The 19,298-nt window shown below is 37.9% G+C and overlaps 3 protein-coding genes across 3 annotated transcripts; 2 read left to right on the forward strand and 1 right to left on the reverse strand.

Moving 5' to 3' along the window:
• Window positions 1-4,320: 4,320 nt before the first annotated feature.
• Window positions 4,321-5,371, forward strand: LOC113767737 (mitochondrial import inner membrane translocase subunit TIM23-2-like). Its single transcript, XM_027311917.1, has one exon. The coding sequence runs from the start codon at window positions 4,506-4,508 to the stop codon at window positions 5,088-5,090; it is 585 nt and encodes a 194-aa protein (XP_027167718.1). The 5' UTR covers window positions 4,321-4,505; the 3' UTR covers window positions 5,091-5,371.
• Window positions 5,372-7,200: 1,829 nt separating this feature from the next.
• LOC113768503 (dihydrolipoyllysine-residue acetyltransferase component 3 of pyruvate dehydrogenase complex, mitochondrial-like) lies at window positions 7,201-15,237 on the reverse strand. Its single transcript, XM_027312892.1, has 20 exons — window positions 15,092-15,237; window positions 14,260-14,362; window positions 12,998-13,091; window positions 12,778-12,878; window positions 12,408-12,505; window positions 12,281-12,321; window positions 11,773-11,828; window positions 11,613-11,687; window positions 11,396-11,488; window positions 10,230-10,472; window positions 10,029-10,101; window positions 9,676-9,770; window positions 9,416-9,501; window positions 9,252-9,327; window positions 8,457-8,524; window positions 8,280-8,346; window positions 8,099-8,194; window positions 7,908-8,010; window positions 7,732-7,827; window positions 7,201-7,631 (listed from the first exon to the last, which is right to left on the reverse strand). Exons 2-20 carry the CDS (start codon window positions 14,296-14,298, stop codon window positions 7,561-7,563), a joined length of 1,671 nt encoding a protein of 556 aa, XP_027168693.1. The 5' UTR covers window positions 14,299-14,362; window positions 15,092-15,237; the 3' UTR covers window positions 7,201-7,560.
• Window positions 15,238-16,558: 1,321 nt separating this feature from the next.
• Window positions 16,559-19,111, forward strand: LOC113768509 (telomere repeat-binding factor 4-like). Its single transcript, XM_027312899.1, is given in 7 exon segments — window positions 16,559-16,954; window positions 16,957-17,000; window positions 17,390-17,580; window positions 18,065-18,149; window positions 18,224-18,307; window positions 18,416-18,692; window positions 18,875-19,111. Coding segments are annotated over 7 exon segments (822 nt in total). The 5' UTR covers window positions 16,559-16,851; the 3' UTR covers window positions 18,913-19,111.
• The last annotated feature ends 187 nt before the right edge of the window (window positions 19,112-19,298 follow it).

The following is a 19,298-nucleotide window of genomic DNA, read 5'->3' on the forward strand; positions in this document are numbered from 1 at the left end:
GTGTCTTGCACCTCCATCCGATAATCGTAGCGCCAATGGTGCCAAAACCGCAAAATGATGTCAAAAAACTATTTTTATCCGGAAATGTTTCTAGCTTGATTTTTGTATTTATATGACTTTAAGCCTAGTGAACGGATTTGGAAATGAGATTATTCTATATGAGATGTTGGGACTATTTTAAGGAAAATAATGAAGCCATTAATGGCTGAAAAATAGGTAAACACAAGGGACATACCGTCCGTTTATCTTCTTGTAATGTGAGCAAGTTAAAGTGATTTTGCGAATGTATTTCGTGACGAATTGGACGTATTTACTGAAAATGTTACCGGCTCTTTCAAAAGGTGGCCGAAGGCTAAATTTCTATTTGAACCTGTATATTTCGGCTTGGCAAATAAAATGATCATTTTACCATTCTAAAACCTAATACATCTTTGGATTGAAATTCCAAACGTTTACTTACTGTTTACCAAAATATAGAGGTTGACCTAGGGTTCTCTCGGCCACAAGTGAATAACTTTTAAGTGAAGTTTTAAGAGTGAAAGTGAGATAGTTTTGCCACCTTTTCATGATTTTCATCAAGGCATAGAGTCTATTGATTTTGAGCTACATAAACGATTCCGGAAACAACACTTCTTAGCTTACCTTATTGGATTTTGATTTGTCGTTGGTTAAAGTGTTTTCTGCCGGAAATTTCATAACCTTTTTGTGTTTGGTTTCGCGGTTGGTTTATGAACCCTAGTAATTTCCGTCCATGGATCCATATGCTCTTTTGACACTTTAAAAGTCATTTTATACGTTTACTCGCGAGTAGTCGGGTAATCCTTGATTTCATCCAAATCATGCTAGATGGATTGTAATGTGTTCTTTGTTTACTTTTAGGTTTCATTGGTGATTGAGAAGTGGACGTTATTTTGCGTGTATAGGTGAGTGTTCCCTGTTTGATATGTTTCATGATTATATGGCTGGTATGAATGATTGATAACATGTTATATGCTTTCAATGATTGTTAAAATGAGTTTTCTAGGCAAGTGTGTACTTTATCGCACTCGGCCTAAACGATTGTGAAATTTTCAATGATTGAATGATTGAAATGTTATTTGTGCATGAATGTAAGCCTTTTGACTGAACTGGCCATTGCCCCTTGTTACCGGTCGTCTCGAGCCAGAAGCGGACTCGGTTGGGCGATTAGGGACCTGGGTGAACGTTTTGGTATACTCGAGTATTACCTTGTAGGTTGGTGGAGGTTGGTGGAGCCTGGTGAATGAATGAATGAACGAATGAATGAATGAGGGTTTTATTTATATACAAATGCATTTTCAAATGATTGAAGGTATAAGGGAACGAAAGGAGAATGAATGAACGAATGGCTCCTTGTGAGCACGTATCCTTTTAATGAATGTGTTTATCGCTTTCTTTTGTATTTGTATCTTGAATTATTTGTTTCATGTAATGAATGCAATGCACTTCTTGTTTGCCTACGTGTTCGGAACCTCACTGAGCTTATAGCTCATCCAGTTAGTTTTGTTTTCCTTAACAGGGGAAGGCGAGCAAGGACGAGAGCCGGTATAGACTAGCTGGGTCTAGCCCTTGGTTTTCTTTTGTAATGGTTCTCGCCCTAGTGCTTGGCACGGGCTGGTTGTATGGTGATTTGAGAACCTCTGTATATTTGACGGTTGTACTTCTTCTTGAGATATTATTGTATATACGTTTTGTTTTACGTTGGATCGTGGTTAGATATTCTTATGGTTGCTTGAAGTGATCGACTGAGTCCCGGCGAGAGCTGGGCAGGCAGTCCGCCGAACCTTTTGGTTCGCCTTAGGGGAAAGTGGGGCTGTCACAATGTCAGCGACTACGTCTCTTTTTCTTTTCTTTTTTTTTCTTTTTTTTCCCCCCTCTCTCTTTTCTTTCCAAAAGGGTACTTTAATGAATGAATGCAGTAAATTGACTAAAATAACAAAATCCATCATACCAATTACAAAAATAACATATCGCACATAACACGCCACGTCAAAAAAAATGGATAAGCAAGTACACACATACATATCAAGTTGGACAGATAACCACGTACACAAACACATATACTAACGTCAGGTGGTAGTAATATACGGACGAACCAAAAGGAAAAGGTGAAGTCGTCCCAGTATCAGCCCGTCTGGTCTCTCACGTCACTTACTATCCAAACTAGATGTCCATTGATCTCTTGTGCTCATTCTAGTCAGACAAAGCCTGTTCATGTTTCCAAAATACAATGCTCGTTTCCAAAATACAAGGCTCAAATACCTAGTAGCTTGCATCGCCTCAATTCTGGAGTACTCGGGCACGAGAATCCAAAATAAGATAGTTCACATCTCGAGCTGGCCAGTCCCAAGAGTAAACCATCTACAAATCGAAATTCCTGCCCGACATACTTATCTATGGTCCTTAGATACCATGAGAAAGATTAAAGACCTATAACACTTCAAGGTTCATAGCTTATGCTCGAACGAGCACTTAATCCTTCATACCCATTCGGATATCCGTTGAATGGCTGTGGCGACTTGATCTGGCCCATTTTCATTATTTCCTTCAGAGCCTCGTCCTGGCTCCCCATCCCTACTTGGACCACCGGAATCCATCTAGGGATACAAGTCTATAGATCGGAACATAACATGTACTTATTGTCCAAACTATAGGCAAAAGAGGGGACACAAAACTTATGCATAAAAGACACACAAAAGAGAAGTTCTAAAATTATACTCAAATATATACATGTATTTACAAAGTCACACCCAAAAGATTTACAATTTACCCGACCTCCAGTCGGTACAAAACCCAATATACACATAAGCACTGGCTCCAAAAATCTAGCCAATCAACCAAATAACAAAAGGGAGTAGTCATGCCAGTTCTAACAAAAGTAATCCACAAAAGTAGCTGGTCAGCTAAACAAAAATACAAAAGCGACCCTACACGCCTCCCCTAGGGCCTAGGTTCCCAACGGAACCTAACGTGTCCACCTCGTCAATCACCTCTGGACCGGCGGCTCGTGGTGGTGCCTCCGCGGCCATATCTAGTATGACCTCGCAGTCCATCGAAATACTCCGAACCCTCTCCTTCAGCTGCCTCTTCATAGCGAAGAGGTGCTGGTGTGTGTCCTGAAGCTGACGGCGTAAAGCGTCCGCCCTATGCAGTGGGAAGTCGAAAAGGTGCACGGATAATAAATTTACAAAAAGGATGCTGTTGCAAGTTAGACATTCCTAAACCTTTGGAAATTGGAATTGCACTGGCTGGCCATTAATAAAGGGTCATTTCACATAACATAGCTACTTTTTAATTGAAACTGTTTATCTCATTCTCCATTCTTTCTTTTCATACTTCTCTCAACAGCCGAGCAATCACAATCCTCCTCATCCCTTACTTCACTCCTTCCTCCTCCCTCTCCTCCCTTCAAATCCACAAGATATCTGCAAAGGTTTCAGCAAGAATGAAGATATCTGGTATCTGGTGCAATGGTGCAGAATCCAGCCATAACCACGACAGCGGTGGCTGCTTTGATGGATAAGAGCGGTTCAAGATAGAGCTTCGTGGTGGATTTTTCTGTATTTATTATGTACGAAAGAGAGAGAGAGAGAGAGAAAGGAGGGCTTTATGGCATTGGTGTAAGTTGAGAGGAGGAGGGAGCTCTACTTGGCTGTGGAGGTAAGACGAGAGAAAGAACCAGAGAAAATAAAAGGAAAGCAAGAAACCAAAGAAATAAGCCAGGATGGAAATAAAGCTGAATTATGTGTTTTCATTGTAGATTAATTGAAGAAAAGAAGAATTCTGTTCACTTCAACATCTTCTATTGATGTGTTTGGGACATAGAAGGATGACTGAAAACATTGGGGGAAAAAAAGGTCGTAATAAAGGTCGTCGGAGAATCTTAAAATTTTTATTTTTTACCAAATAATTTTGCAATCTTAATAAGGTTGTGAAGTAAATTACCCAGAAACCAAATATTTGTTCCCCGAAGAAAGAAAAAAAAATTTGCAAATAGACAAGAGTTGTGTTTGGATTACATTTTTTTAAATTTTTTGTAGGAAAATTATTGTAGCAATTTGATACACGTGAGATAAAAAATGATTGAAAAATATGTTCACGAAAAACATAACAAATTTTCTTTGAAAAATGGCTGTCCAAACGAGACCCTGTATTAACAATCCTCTGGAAAGAACCAGTCGTCACGCCCGCCATCCAACGAGGCCGAGAAAACATCACAGGCTGGAACCGGGGCCCATTTTTTTTTATGGTCAACCGGGCCCCATTTTATTTGCAAATGTCCCCACGCTTTTCTTTACAAACGCTAATCAATAAGCATACGCCTGCAGGGCTGGGGAATCATTTCCTCTCTTTCTCTGAGAACCCTCCTCCGCCTCCGATCGCTTCCACTTCCCTCCACCCCGAAACCCTAACCCTAACTAGCTTTCTCTTAAGAGAGAAGGGAGAGCCGAACCAACGGAAAAAAAATAATAGAAAAATCATAAATCATGGCTTATCAACCTCGAGCTCCAAATTTCGACGACGACGACCAAAACAACACCGCCCCCTCCGACGGGGCAAGACTTTACAACCCATATCAAGATTTAAAGGTCCCCATCCAAACCCTTTACCGCCTCCCTACTTCCCCGGAATTCCTCTTCCAAGAAGAGGCCATCGCGCAGCGCCGTTCTTGGGGAGAGAATATGACCTATTATACCGGGATTGGCTACCTTAGCGGTGCCACCGCCGGAGCGGCTAAGGGCCTGGTGGAAGGAGTCAAGGCGGCTGAGCCGGGTGATACTCTTAAGCTGAAAATTAATCGGATCCTCAATGCGTCGGGTCAGTCGGGCAGGAAGATCGGAAACAGGGTTGGGATTCTCGCGTTGATGTATGCTGGGATGGAGAGCGCCATGGTCGCTGCGAGGGATACTGATGACGTTATCAACTGCGTGGTGGCTGGATTGGGGACTGGCGCTCTTTACAAGGCGGCGTCTGGGCCGAGGTCGGCTGCTGTTGCCGGAGCTATTGGAGGGGTGCTAGTTGGGTTAGCCGTCACCGGAAAACAGGCTTTGAAGCGATACGTGCCGATTTAATTTCTTTTTGATAATGTCCTTCTGGGGTAGTTTGTAACTTCTGTGGGCTTAACTGAGTTTAGTCTTTTTACTTCGTTGTTACAAGTCTACAATTTTGATGATATATTGGGAATACATTCTCATATACACTATATCTGTGGTAATATGATGTTATAAGTAGGAAAGGCCCATGCTTTGTTAGCAAAATTTGCAAACTTGTTCTCGAAATGGTTTTTGATTATGATGTATTTTTTCGGTGAATGCGACCCATGAATAAACACATTCCTTCCTAGAGACCTTTACATGGATTGTCCATTATATTTGCTGTTTTTGCATTCTTTAGCGATTGGAACTTGAAGGGTTCGCAAAAAGATTTCAAATAGAAGCTGTGAGAATGGTGAATTGAATCTTAGGATGCATGTGGTAATTTATTCTTAACTTTTTGAATTGATGTTTCTTGTCCAATATTATGATAAAGTTGATAGAGATAAGTTGATAGAGATAAGTTGTCCAATGTACTCTCTCCTCAAGACTGTTGATATCATGAGACATTTTATCGTTTCTTAATGGTGGATTCTTGGGTTGGGTTATTGTTTGAAAAATATTTTGTGCTGCAGTGGACAAAATTGTGATTGACGAGTTCATGAATTGCTGTGTAACACTTGCGTTTCCATTGATGATGATTTCCTGGTATATCTTTCTGTTTTTCCTGAATAAATTCATTATTCTCAAAAGAACCCTTTTTTGGTCCTTTCTTCAATCTTAGCATGCAATATAATGGTTGTGATTGATATATTTCATCAGATAAAGAATTGTAACTTGTTACTCCTATTACGATTGCCTGTTTAATGAAAATTATACTGAATTTTAGATTTCTGCAAAAGTGGTCTTTCTTTCAATTTATTGATCTTATACATATTTCAGTTGGGTTTTTCCGTGTACTGTGGTAGAAATCCTCAAGTGATGCTCGTTATATTACAATGAGCATGTCTGTGTAAAGCAGGAGGGGCTAGGTCAATGAAAAAGTTTGTGGAAGGCCTACATCCTTGAGAAGTCAGTGATGTGAATGGCTAGCTTGTTCTGAAGAGTAGCATCTCTGTCTCTCCTCTCTCTCTCTCTCTTCCCCCAAACAAAAATTTTGTATGGTAAATCAAGGGGATGGTTACAGGCCATATGGTAGTTTTTTTTTTCTTTTTCAAAACGATAATTTTGCATTGATTATAACAAAATCATACACAGTTTGAGCAAAGGCTTAATAATCACTTTACAATTTGTGCATTTAGCACAACAGGATAGGGTTGACCATATGGTAGTTAACGGATGCAGAGTTTAAATAAAAGGCTGGGAAACTCTTGAACCCCTACTTTGTATGGTAAAACAAAGGAATGGGTTGAATGATTGCATGCGTGGTGGAGGATCAAAGAGAGGAACTCTTTGTACAAAGTCCATATGGTAGTGTTATTGAATGCAGATCTAAACAAAAATATAGGCCAGGGAAATGGGGGTATCTGCTAAATAGATCTACACAGGAGTTTTTGATGAAAACACCTAAATCAGGACTCTCTGCTCCCTCTGAATCATGACAGATCACTCGTTTTTCACAATAAGGTAACAAGATTGTCTTCCCATGTTTATGTGAATGTGTAACATGATGGTTGATGGGTATGTGTAGCAGTGACTTTTAAATGCATTATTAATGTACACACTCCCAGATGAGGTCCTAGAACTTTGGAAATTTTCGATCTGAAAGAGGATAACGTCAGAGCTCATTTTCGTTGCAAAAAGCGTATGATTATACTTCGTTTGTCAGCTAAAAGGAGGTCTGTCCAAACTTTTTCATTATGTGGTTTATATACTTCTTGATTTTCTGCTGGCCTTGCTGGGGTACATGGTCTTAACGAGAATGCGGCTTGGAGCTGTTGTTGATCAACAACAATAATAATGCACTGCCATTGTCATCCGTTTACCTTGACCATTTCTTGAGCGGAGTTATTGTAGAGAGATCTGGCAAGTCGGCTTGTCGGGTGATGCAGCTACGTGTAGAAGCATATCGGAAAGCCTAGAACAGAGTCATCAACAAAGTAGGAAAACTCTCTACCTTAATTTACTTACGAGTTGTCTCTAATACAAATTAAAACAAACTTGCATGTCATTGGTAAGGTCAATTTCAATGACGGAATTTTATCATTAGAACCTCGAAAGCAACAACTGACTCTGTCAGGAGCAAAGTGTTTTTGCTCTGTACATTAGCAAATTGAGTCAGTGTATCACCAAGAGCATTATTATTATTCCAAAATTATCTTCCTCTCTTGATCCTTTGGAAAGATAAGATATGAGAGATACAATCGAGCACAAGATGGACAAAACCATCGAAATCAGTTTATGGAAACGTGAAAGTCCCTCGTTAAACTCAATCAACATAAGAGGGAAAATTTGTAAGGTAACAGGAACCTCAATGCTAGCTGGCGTGAGAAGCGAACTGTACGTCAATTTAAAGCAACATGGACTCTGGATTTTCAATGTATCCTTTGAATGCTTTTAGCCATTCTGCTCCAATTGCACCTAAACACCAAAAAGCCACACCAACAAGTATAGGACTTTAACCTCCAATGCGGACACTGACACAGGAGTACGAAGTATTATTCAAGGCCAGTATGTTTACCGTCAATAACCCTGTGATCACAGCTTAATGTCACAGACATGAAGGATGCAAACTTGAACTGTTCAGGGCCCGAATCAGGCACAACCCTCCTTTCAGCTGCCCAAGAACAAATTTTAATATGAGGAGAAAAATTAGAACCATGCAGGAAGAGAAACATTATCAGAATTCCTTCTTACCAGACCCTACTGCTAAAATTCCAGCCTGAGGAGGATTGATAATGGCACAAAATTGCTTGATGCCAAATGGGCCTCCTAAATTTGACACTGTGAATGTGCCTCCCTGCAAAGAATCCATTTTGGTGCAAATATCGTTAAACAATCACCTAGCGCAGCAATATTCCATTACAATCACTAAAACATTCCACCACCTCATAATCTTCCGGTTTAAGGCTGTTATCTTTTGCTTTCTGGGCCAAATACTTAACTTCATCAGCAATTTTCGACAAGCCTTTCTTATCAGCATCCTGCAAATATCCATGAGAATATGAAGAACAATAATATTTGGGCTTATCAACAGAGGCAACGCAATATCCAGGACGAATGACATACCCTGATTACAGGAACATACAGTCCATTATCTGTTTGTACCGCGACATTGATGTTCACATTGTGATATCTGCACATGCCAAAGAAAAATTAGACAATTAACATAAGGAAAATATCCATAACAAGTTTCCCACCACTTGCCAAGCATATTACCAATCTGCATTTACTAATCATACTTACTGGCGAATATAGTCATTGGTCCATGAACTGTTACATTGTGGAACTTTCCGAAGAGCCAAAGCAGCAGCCTACATCCAAAGTCAACAGTTATTTGGCTGAGGCTCTATCCTACCAAGTCAATTAGCATGTCATTTATTTTGAGACTTCAACTAGGCAAAAAAATCATCCACCATATTGTTTTTTCTTTTGGTCCTACAGTCATCCACCATATTGTTATCCCTTGCTAAATGTGTTTGTTTTACTAAAAGAAAGAATCTATCGAGCTTATATTAGAAAATGACCATAATGTCTTTTTAAAGGTAAAGGATTAAAACCTAGAATGTGACCATTTAAGGAAGCCTAGAATAGACCTGGACTCAGGCCATGGCAACCTTCCAGCAGTAGTCAGGTTAGAACAGCTGGTGAAACAAGACATGACAATGAGTGGATTATTGTTCACAGCCAGCTGATAGCAAGCTAAGACTGCAGGGTTATAACTGCCCACTAATGATGTTGCTAGGATATGTAAGAGAGAAGCCACATCGTAAATCAAGTATTGCATTATTCCCCAACTATGCTAATCCTAACACCTAATGTGGAAGACCAAGCTTGTTAAACATCCACGAATATGCAACCCAATCCCACCACCTATTCGCCTCCCAAACAACAGATGTTAAAAGAGAAAGAAGAGAAAGGGTCTCCTCCAACAGAATTTGGCAGTCTAGAACAAGGATCAGAATATAAGATTTGCTTTGGAGATTATGCTTATACCAAAAATGATTTTGAATGCCTGAAGTATCATATTTTCACTCATACCTTAATTACAAGATCGTTCACAGATATCCTTTTCCCGCCTGAAGCTTCTTGTAATGAGTTGAGCTGGGAGCGCAATCTGCACAAGAAGATCATAAAGAACAGAGTTCAGTAATCAAAGACCTGTTCAAATTTAGCATTAATACAAGGTGAAGACCATCACTTACTCCATAAGTTTGTCCACACATGTATCTACAGTTAGATAGTAATGTGGAATTGTTTGCTTTGAGAGCAATAACCGTGATGCCGTCACCTGTAAAGATTGTAAAACATATTAGCCACAACCAGAATTTGCAAAAAGATGAACGGACAGTACTTGGCATGCTGCTGGCACAACTAAACAGAGATTAAGGATCCAAAATAGAAGCTTCTCTAACTAAAGAGTACTTTTAGATGCATGATTAGCAGAGAAAATGCCTCAAACAACCTTTCTTATTTGGGAAAGAGGGATGTCAGCATAATCCAAAGATGTAGCTGTTGCAGTGGCAGCCTTGGGAGCAGGTGCTTCCTTCCCACGAGAAGCTACAAATCATAAAAGAGTAACAAAGTGAAGAGTCATTTCAGCTGTCCAATTTGTGCACAGTTTAAAGGTAGGGACCACCTACTGATGCACACCAGCATTAGCCCCCCCCCCCCACACACACACACACTCTCTCTCTCTCTCTCGTGTGTGAATATCATGTACATGTATCTCTTACACATCTACCAAACACAAATACTAAACTCTCATAAGCATCAAGCATGAGTATAAGGACATCTCTTCCAGTCAGAAAGGAATACCCAAATAATCTTCAATGTCAGCCTTCACAATGACTCCATCAGGACCAGTTCCTTTTATGTCCGCAATGGGTACCTGCATCCAAAATAAGATGAAGTAAACTGGAAAAGCATCCAGGAATCAAAACCAGTAGATACAAAAGGTAGAACCCAGGAAAGAATATAGATTTCAAAAGTTCAAATATACACAGTGGCAAACCATACATTATGCTCCTCGGCAATTTTCCTAGCCAGAGGACTAGCAAAAATGCGACCTTCTGCTGCAGGAGCTGCACTTGGCTTAGAAACTTTTTGCTCTGTTGCAGTGACAGGTTCTCTTGCAGCCTCGTCTTTAGCGGGAGATGGAGTGGAGGGCTCTTTAACTGGAGCTGCAGAAACTGATTCGGCAGGCTTGTAGTCTTTAAATTTTGAAACATCTTCCTCTTCTTCAACAGTTATAGCAATCACCTGCAGAATATTTTTCAAGAAAGATATACAATCTCTTTGTGCAAAAAAGGGTTGTCATTATCACATTGCCTAGCTAAAGTCACGTGCAGCTGATAACAATCGCTAAATCACAGAAAATTTGTTACAGGATATCTTAAAGCATCTCTTTGAACGGAAAGAACAGCAAATTAACATTGCAAATATCAACTATTTGACACAAAGAGTCCAGTAGTCAAAGATGCGTGGCACATAACAGTGTGAATTGAATGACTCAGCATTGAATCTGTGTCATTTAAAAGCTTAATGAAGAAGGAAGGAACAGTAACTTCACAAACTGGTACCAGTTGATTAATAACATGACACAAGTAACTTCAAATAAAATATCAACTGTTTTACACGAGGTGTCCAGCAGTCACAGATTTGGTTGTGTATAATAATGCAAGTAGAAGGACGCATCATTCAATCTGTGGTGTTCAACAATTTAACAAATCAGGGAGAAACAGTGACTTCACAAAAGGGTGAAATTGGACAGATACCAGAAATTTATGGCCAAATGCAGTAGAAACCTATGGTTTTTAACCAGAGTCTGGATGGTTTTCTGAATTCACTAATTCACAATTCACCAACTGTTCAGTGAAAACAAAATACTGAACTTCTGCAAGGGTTCAATTTCTCAGAATTCAGAAAATAAAGTTTGAGATCTTTAATGATGTCAGGGAAGACATAAAGAATACATTTACAAGGCCTTTCAGGGACAATAAACAGAAAAAACATTATCCATTTTACTAATAGATACAACATCTGCCAATGTGAGATATTTCTAATGAACGGGTCAAACAGACCTAATTTACTTCATTTAAAATGCATTCTTTTCAAATAACAGTCAAAAAGCAGAAAGAAGAGAGAAAGGCAAGGGAAAAAATTAATATAGATCAGGCCAATACCTCACCAACTTTTATTCCACTTGCTCCATCCCCTTTTAAAATCTTAGCCAGATATCCTTCCTCCATGCATTCCATCTCTACTGTTGCTTTATCCTATGCATTAAAATCATTATAGAACTTGTACATACACAATAAAGCACATTGAAAGAAAGGAAAGTAAGACTAAATAAAAGGCAACATCATAAGAAAAAATGAATAAGCATCTTGAGGACCCTACTGTTTCAACTTCACAGAGGACTTCACCAGGAGAGATTCTGTCACCCTCTTTCTTCAACCACCTTGCAATATTTCCCTACATCATTGGAAAGAAAACCTAGTATGATTATCTCAGACTCCGAAAAGGGTGGTCTAGTTCTGAGCATTCAAAAGGCACATACCTCTGTCATTGTAGGTGAAAGGGATGGCATCCCAACCTCCTGATGTGGAGGAAGGCCTGAATTTAGGGGAAAAAAAAAGGAGGGAGATTCATCATCTTTGGTTTTCAAACTTCCTAGGTAAAGTTGACTATTCGACAGAAAATAATCACTGAACCCTAAACCCTAAACCCTTAAAGATGCTACCAAAAAGAACTAATCACTGAAGATCCTCGTGATTGTAAGATCATAGGCATGTTAAGGCCAAATCAAGCAGAGACTAAAACAGATAGAGAAGCATCACTCATTTTCTTCTATGCTTTTACTTTCTATGGTTCAGGAATGTGGGAGCAGGGTACATAACAAGCATACCTTATCTTGGTGGGAAAACTTTAAAAGTGAATAAGCGATTTAGACCTCGTCGATTGCTTTTAAGAATCAGACTCATGCAGCAACATAACTAATAAAACCACGCGCACAAAAGAGAGCTATATTTCAATCATTTCCATTCATATGGCATGCACAAACTGACCTGCTTCAGTTGAAAAACATCTTCCCATTGGCAACGGTGACCTGGCATTCAAAACTATTATACAAAAAAAAATAATAAAGAAAGGTTTACTAGACATAACAAAATCTAAACTAAGTTCACAACAAACCATGAACTTCTAGTGTTGAATAAGATGCCAGCCATAGGAACATCCAACTTCCTTCCAGTCCTTATAGAGTTTGCTTTTTGTGTTCCTCTAACTGATATCTGCAGGATAGAATTCAAGTAGTCCTTAACCCACAACAGTGTCACATGCATAAATTAAATAGGATAGTATTTTATAAATCCAAATAGAGCAAGCCTTGTGAAGAAAAAGGAGAAAAAGTCAGATTTGGCAAGTATAACTACGAAGCAAAGAGGGCTAATGCTGATTGATCAAGATAAATATGTAATTATAGTTAATTAAGTCAACAAGAAAAAAAATACTCAATCTAGAAAAGGGGCGCAAAGGGGGGCAAGTATGCCAATTACAATAGTACCATGGGAGGATCTATTGTTCTACATCTGTTACTAAATCCTGCTGTGCCTCGAAAGCGTTCTTTAGGAGATGCAAAACCAGCTTTCTGAAACTTCAAAATGTCTACAACACAATGGAAACAGCTTCAAGAATCAGAAAGTGGTATACTTTGAGTGATTATACTCGAAAAAATAAATAAATAAATGAAAATAAAATACGAGAAGATAAGTCCAAACACTTACCATCTCCTTTGTCAGCAGACAACCTAGCTTCATTACTAAACCAGCGGACTAAAGACAGATTGTCATGCCGTACTAAGTTGGAAGTGTTATGGATCTGAACAGTAGTTAAGAAACACAAATATGGAAGGTGAGCAGTATCACTGATCAAGTAACGGCAAGCAGTAGCTCAAAACATAGAAGTCATTTACGCTATGCATAATTTCTTGTCTAAACCACATATATAAGTTCATAAATCATAACTTCTTCATGACAGGAAAAATAAGAAAAGCAATTCATTAGCATTTTGTTCATCTTTAACTAGTGATTGTAAAATTAAACCATAATGTTACTTCACGAAGTTCATCTCTATGCAGGCCATTAAAATTTTTAGGACCTAATTTATCAGTTGTCAGCAATTCCGGCATACTTATCAACAGCACTTCCAAATTAGGGACTTGATAACCAAAATAGTGCTCACAATCTGACACTTGGAAAAGAAAAGGTGAAGACTAACTTGGAAGATCAATTGCAAAGCCAGACTAATGCACAAACATTTGAAAGTCAAAGTAAATGAATTCTGTAGCACGTCTAAAACTATTAGCGATGACAGCATAACTGTGTTGATATTCCAAATGCAAAAGATTAAGTAGAAACATGTCCTGTACTGGCAACCCAAAGGCTTTTGCTTTTGCCATAGACTCCTCCCCATCAGGCAATTCAGAGTACCCACTCAAAGAACAGGATCAGATAAACAGAAGATCTTAGGCAAAATGGAAATAACCTAACAATAGGAGCAAGTAAGAAATGGCATCAACCTCCTGGTATTACTTACGACTAAACTTAATCTAACATAAGAAACACAATTTTGCAAGAATGCTACTTCACCAAAAACTACGGCTATATACTCGAGCTAATCAAAGCAAAGATCATACTATCATCTGCTGAGAAGATCCAGCCAGAGCTAGAATATTTCAAATGCCCCCTTTTTCTCTTACGTTTTTTTTTAATCACGCAACTGGATGAACATAGCAGTCATCTTTTACATACATCACCTTTTGGACACAGTAATAAATGGTAAATATCAATGTCTCAAACAGTAAATCCACCAAACCTCATCATTGTCCTTTTATTTAATTGCATTTGTGTCAAACATCCTATTGTATGACAATAAATAACAAATTAAATGGGGCTTGACATAGATTAACAATACAATAGCTGGAGTGATATGAGAAATTATTCCGTGAAACCAGAAGTTGAGCATTGGTTAAACAGATGCACCATACCTTTCTGGAGTGACGGAGGACGTGAGACGCACAACTCATGATGTAATAGCACCCAGTTCCAATAGCCCTTTGCACTCTTGAAATAGCAACTTTGACAACCTCCCTGAAGTGGTGATATTCATGACTAATCAGTAATAATATGAGCAATAAATTGTTTCGTGAGTGAATTAAATATAATTAAGATCACCGACTATCTTCTCCCTAAAAAGGTTTCAGAACTCAACAAGTTGTTCTTATAAACTTAAACATTACACTTCATGCCAACCTAATTACCTGAGAAAGAAAATAACACAAATACAAAAAAGTATACGTATATACTAACATGAATGGGCTCAAACAAATCCAACGTAATATTTCGTAACAAAGTTCAACAAAGACTAACGAGCAAAACTATCATACCACATCAGAAGCAATTCATTACCTGCAATTGATATTTGTGTCCAGAAAAAGATCAATAATGCTTGAATTAACGTCACAAAATCAAAATGTAAATTAAAAAACATACATGGGAAATGAGCCTAACAGGGCAAATCAAATACTGATAGAATTTCAGTCAGGAAAAATCAAAACTAAAAATGTAAAATAGGCGAAATGTTAATTAAAACCTTAAGTTTGTTGGGTTAATGCTCTGGCTGGTTTATAAACCAGGCAGCAGAAAATCTAAACATTAAAAAAAAAAAAATCCCTAGCCCAAGGGTCCATGATTGACAGTGGAAATTCAGCGCAAAATTACTAGCATATTTATTAAAAACAACAACATTAATAATTTTTCTAAAACAAATAGGTAAATGGAACAGCTAACAAAGGATTCGAGGTTTGATGACGTGGATACCGACCGGCGGCGATTATTGGGCAGCTTTTGAGCTTGTCGTCCAACCTGACTCCTTTTCGGATCTCTGCTGCGTCTGGAAAAAAAGAGAAGCCGACTAATTTTCTGCTGCGTTTGGTGGACAAGTTTTTCTTTTTCTTTTCTTTTTTCACCTATTCAGAGTACAGAATTGTTTAGTGATTAAAAGTTTACTCTGATTTTGTACTTTTTACTTTACATCACTGAGGTTTCAGTAATATCATTTTGGCCCATCATATTTAGATATCTAGCAGATTTTCCCCAAATATAGTTTTTGAGTGAAAGCTTTTGTTTATCCGTGACGACAAAACATGGATTGTTTATTAAACTAGTCTCAACTTGTGAAGTTGTGGAATTCTGATATAGCCATTTTGGCCCCTCGTATTCTTCAGTTTTGTTTCCAGAAATAGTAGTAGCATGTTGGGAAAAGGGCTAGCAGAAAAAGCATGCAATCAAGTTTTATTGCAAATTTGACGTCGTATTGTTGTTTTCATCTTTAATTTCAAATCCAAGACGAGAAAATAAAAATTGTTTCCATCGGCACATTATATGAGGTTTTAAAAAAAAATGTATTTTTTATTATCACGTACAATTGTATGATAGCAAATTCTATCAAGAAATAATACGGTGGACTTTTGATGGAATTGGCCAGTAATCATGTGCAATATTGCAAAGTAAAACTTAATAGAATCAACAAATCACTCCATTCGAATAGCACAACAAGTCAATTTATTTGATGTAGCATAAGTGTCAATTGTTGAGCAACAAGCTCAAATCCTAAATTAAAAACACATGAAATTTTCTTAAACAGAAAGGAGTGGAAAAAATAGATGCGCATAAGCTCAATTGTAAAATATTTTAACATCATAACTACTTAGAGTTACAAATGAATCAAATTGCTCGTGAGCCGATTCGATCAAAGGTTGACTTGAATTTAGTCAATATTGAATTCAAACCAACAAAATTGGATTATTAAATTTAAGTTGAGCATAAAAAAGTTCAGCTCGTTAGCTCGTGAGCCGATTTCATTATATATATATTATTTTTATTTTAATAGTGAAATTATAATGTATACCCCTAATATTTTTATTATGTATTAAAAAATAAATATTTTATTCATTTTAACAAATAATATAATTATTTTTATTTTTTTAATTCGAATGGATTCGAGTTCGAACTAAACTAAAGTTGAATTTGAGGTCGAAATCAAGTTCAGATTTTACATTAAAAATTCGTTGAATCGACACTTAGATAAATTATACAAAAATTCAACTCAACTTGTTTGCAACTCTAGTAACGCTATCTCTCTTTGCCAAATAGTAGGGGTACTTGTCAAATAAAGGAAAAGTTATCCATAACGGCCCGATTTTAGTACTTGCCAAATAAAAACAAACTGCGGCACCGCTGAATCCTCAATTGGCAAAAAAGACAAATCAGAAGGACTAAAAGTAAATGACCCCAATATCCGGTCTGAAACTTCACCGTGCGGGAGCCAAAGCACACCGGAGAGTTTCCTCTGGAAAAAAGCTTCCAACGCTCTTCAAAATATCCCAATTATCCAAACCTACAAAACCAGATGAAAATCCATAAATCTAATATCATACATTGGTTTTAGTCATCCGGAAGCAATGATATATAATTTATAGGCTCAAAAATTATGTAATTTTCTGCTGTAAATTATGAATTTATGTAGATACAAGGTCAGACAGATAGAAATATAGTTTTTTTTTTTTTGTTTGGTTGTAATGGGGAACCAGAAGCAGAAGTGGACGCCGGAGGAGGAGGAAGCTCTAAAAGCAGGAGTGAAGAAGCACGGCACCGGAAAATGGAAGAATATACTCAAGGACCCGAGTTTGCCCCTTTTCTCACCAATCGTTCCAACATTGACCTCAAGGTTCAGCTTTTTGTCTTGCCATTGCTTCTACCTTTTTCTTTTTTCAATTTAAAATACCACCCAATTTGATTTTTTTAAGTCTTATTAATGGTTATGCGCCTATTCCTCACCAATTTGAATTTTTTTTTTGGTTGTGTGAAAATTATTTAAGTTATGCACCTGTTTTCAACCCAAGTTCTTTCCCATGGCCATGGCTATCGGTCCTTTAAGAGCTTTACTGTGGTTAGCCTGAATGGCGTGAGAACTGTGGCATTATTTCTTTTGTGTGACAAATTAAAAACACTTCTGGTGGAATTTCCTCAACTGGAAGTAGCTATGATCTCTTATATTGAAAACTTACCACTAACAAATTGTTATATTTGATTAATTTTTCTTGTTCGTATGTTTAGGATAAATGGCGGAATGTGAGCATTAGTACTGGACAAATCTCTAAAGTTAAATCCATGGCTCCTAGAATAAAACAATCGACAGCTATAGCACTGCCCATTACCCCAATTTCTGCTGTTCCTATTTTAGTTGTTGAGGATGATGCAGTAGATGATCCATCCAAAAGCCCACAGGAAGGAAGGAATGCTCCGCGGTTAGTGTTTTTCAGTTTTCTCTTCTGATACTTGTGCATGTAAACTCTGGTTTTCAAGCTTTTGATGAGTTACCTTGCACAATTCAACATTAACAAGTATAGGGTTTGTGCAAACCAGCAACTTTACACTCTAAAATATGGGGAAAAAAGAAAAGACATTGGAATAACTGTCCATGTATGCACTGACACTGGCAATCTTGACCAGTTATCACAGATCCACGAAAGTCTTTATAGTACAATCTGAGCTTAAAATTGGTTGTTTTAGTCAGATATTATTTGCATTATAAGCATATTTAGAGGCTGTAAATAAGGTCTTATGCATTTGATAGCTAGCATGCTAGTATTTTAGTTCATGAAAAGAATGTTTTTAATTATATCATAGTAAATTCTTTATTTCTGCAAGAAGCATGTGATATACTGGATTAGTTTGACAAAACATTCTGTCAATATTTTTCTCTACTGAATGACTACATGCGCTCACCAGGTATGACTCTATGATCTTTGAAGCAATTACAGACATTAAAGATCCAAATGGATCTGATATTGGTGCCATTGTTCGCTTTATTGAGGTCAGATGGAGTTGCTTATTTTAGCTTCTTTGAGAACATCTTCTGGTTTTTAATAGTAATTATTCCGTCTACAGCAACGGCATGAGGTTCCCCAAAATTTCAGAAGGTTGTTGAGTTCAAACTTGAGAAGACTTGTTTTGAAAGGCAAGCTTGAAAAGGTTACGTCAACACTGATAAAATTTTCTGAAAAGGTGAATAACGACTGATTCTTGTCACCTAGCATATGTCTGAAGTAATTGTTCCTTGCAAATTCAAATTAAACGCAGGTCCAGAATTGTTTTAAGATGAAAGATGCAGCATCGGGAGCGAAACCTCCTATGCCCAAAAAGAAAGATGTTTGTTCCAGACCATCACAGAATTTTGGCTCAGTGACCTCAATTGAAAAATTGAAAGATGCTGCTATTAATGCCGCATACAGGATTGCTGAAGCAGAAAACAAATCATTTGTAGCAGCTGAAGCAGTTAGGGAGTATGAGAGGGCTGTTAATATAGCCGAAGACACAGATTCAGCACTATTACTAGTTAAAGACATCTATGATCGATGTAAGTTTCTATATTCTTTTGTCACTGTTCTGCCGCCACCACTGGATACTATGATGACTGTTGATTCCTCTATTATAGAAGTAATTGTGCACAGCAAATTTATGTTCTGCAAAGATGGTGGTTGAATTTGGAGGTTCAGGTCATAGTATTATACAAGCTCCTCCTTTTGTGCGTTTGTGCAGGTTCGCAAGGTCAAATGGTCCTCTTGAGTTGCAGATAGGCAGTCCTTCAAGTTGCTAATAGTATATATAAATGTTAACGAGGAAGTTTTCTTCAGTTTCCTTGTATCTTAGAGCTGACTAACCTGCACAGCAACAGGTACAAGTAACTTAGTAGATCAGCTAAGAAGGATGTTTTAGGGTGCATGAACTGTCCAACGATTTTGAACGTTGTGATCATTACCTAATTCTTGCTCTGTATCTTTCTTTGATCAACGCTCTGCTCTAGCTATGAAATGTTGGCTGTTTAGCACAACATGGTAAGCAACTACTTCAACTGGTCCAGGATTTTCTAGTTCCTGGTCGCCAACCTTGGCTAACAAACGTTAACTTCAGGCCTCGCTGCTCATGATACAGAAAAAGTAGAAACTACTGTGTGAGGATGGGT

Source organism: Coffea eugenioides, chromosome 4, assembly GCF_003713205.1.
Source record: "Coffea eugenioides isolate CCC68of chromosome 4, Ceug_1.0, whole genome shotgun sequence".
Classification (NCBI taxonomy): Eukaryota; Viridiplantae; Streptophyta; class Magnoliopsida; order Gentianales; family Rubiaceae; genus Coffea; species Coffea eugenioides.

Excerpts from the sequence above, each read along its gene's own strand:
- LOC113768503 (XM_027312892.1), bottom strand. The coding sequence starts at position 14,298 with ATGAGTTGTGCGTCTCACGTCCTCCGTCACTCCAGAAAG. Across the intron at positions 11,688-11,772 it reads TTTCACCTACAATGACAGAG|GGAAATATTGCAAGGTGGTT; the intron begins GTATGTGCCTTT and ends CCAATGATGTAG. Across the intron at positions 9,502-9,675 it reads CTCTTTCCCAAATAAGAAAG|GTGACGGCATCACGGTTATT; the intron begins GTTGTTTGAGGC and ends CAATCTTTACAG.
- LOC113767737 (XM_027311917.1), top strand. The coding sequence starts at position 4,506 with ATGGCTTATCAACCTCGAGCTCCAAATTTCGACGACGACGACCAAAAC.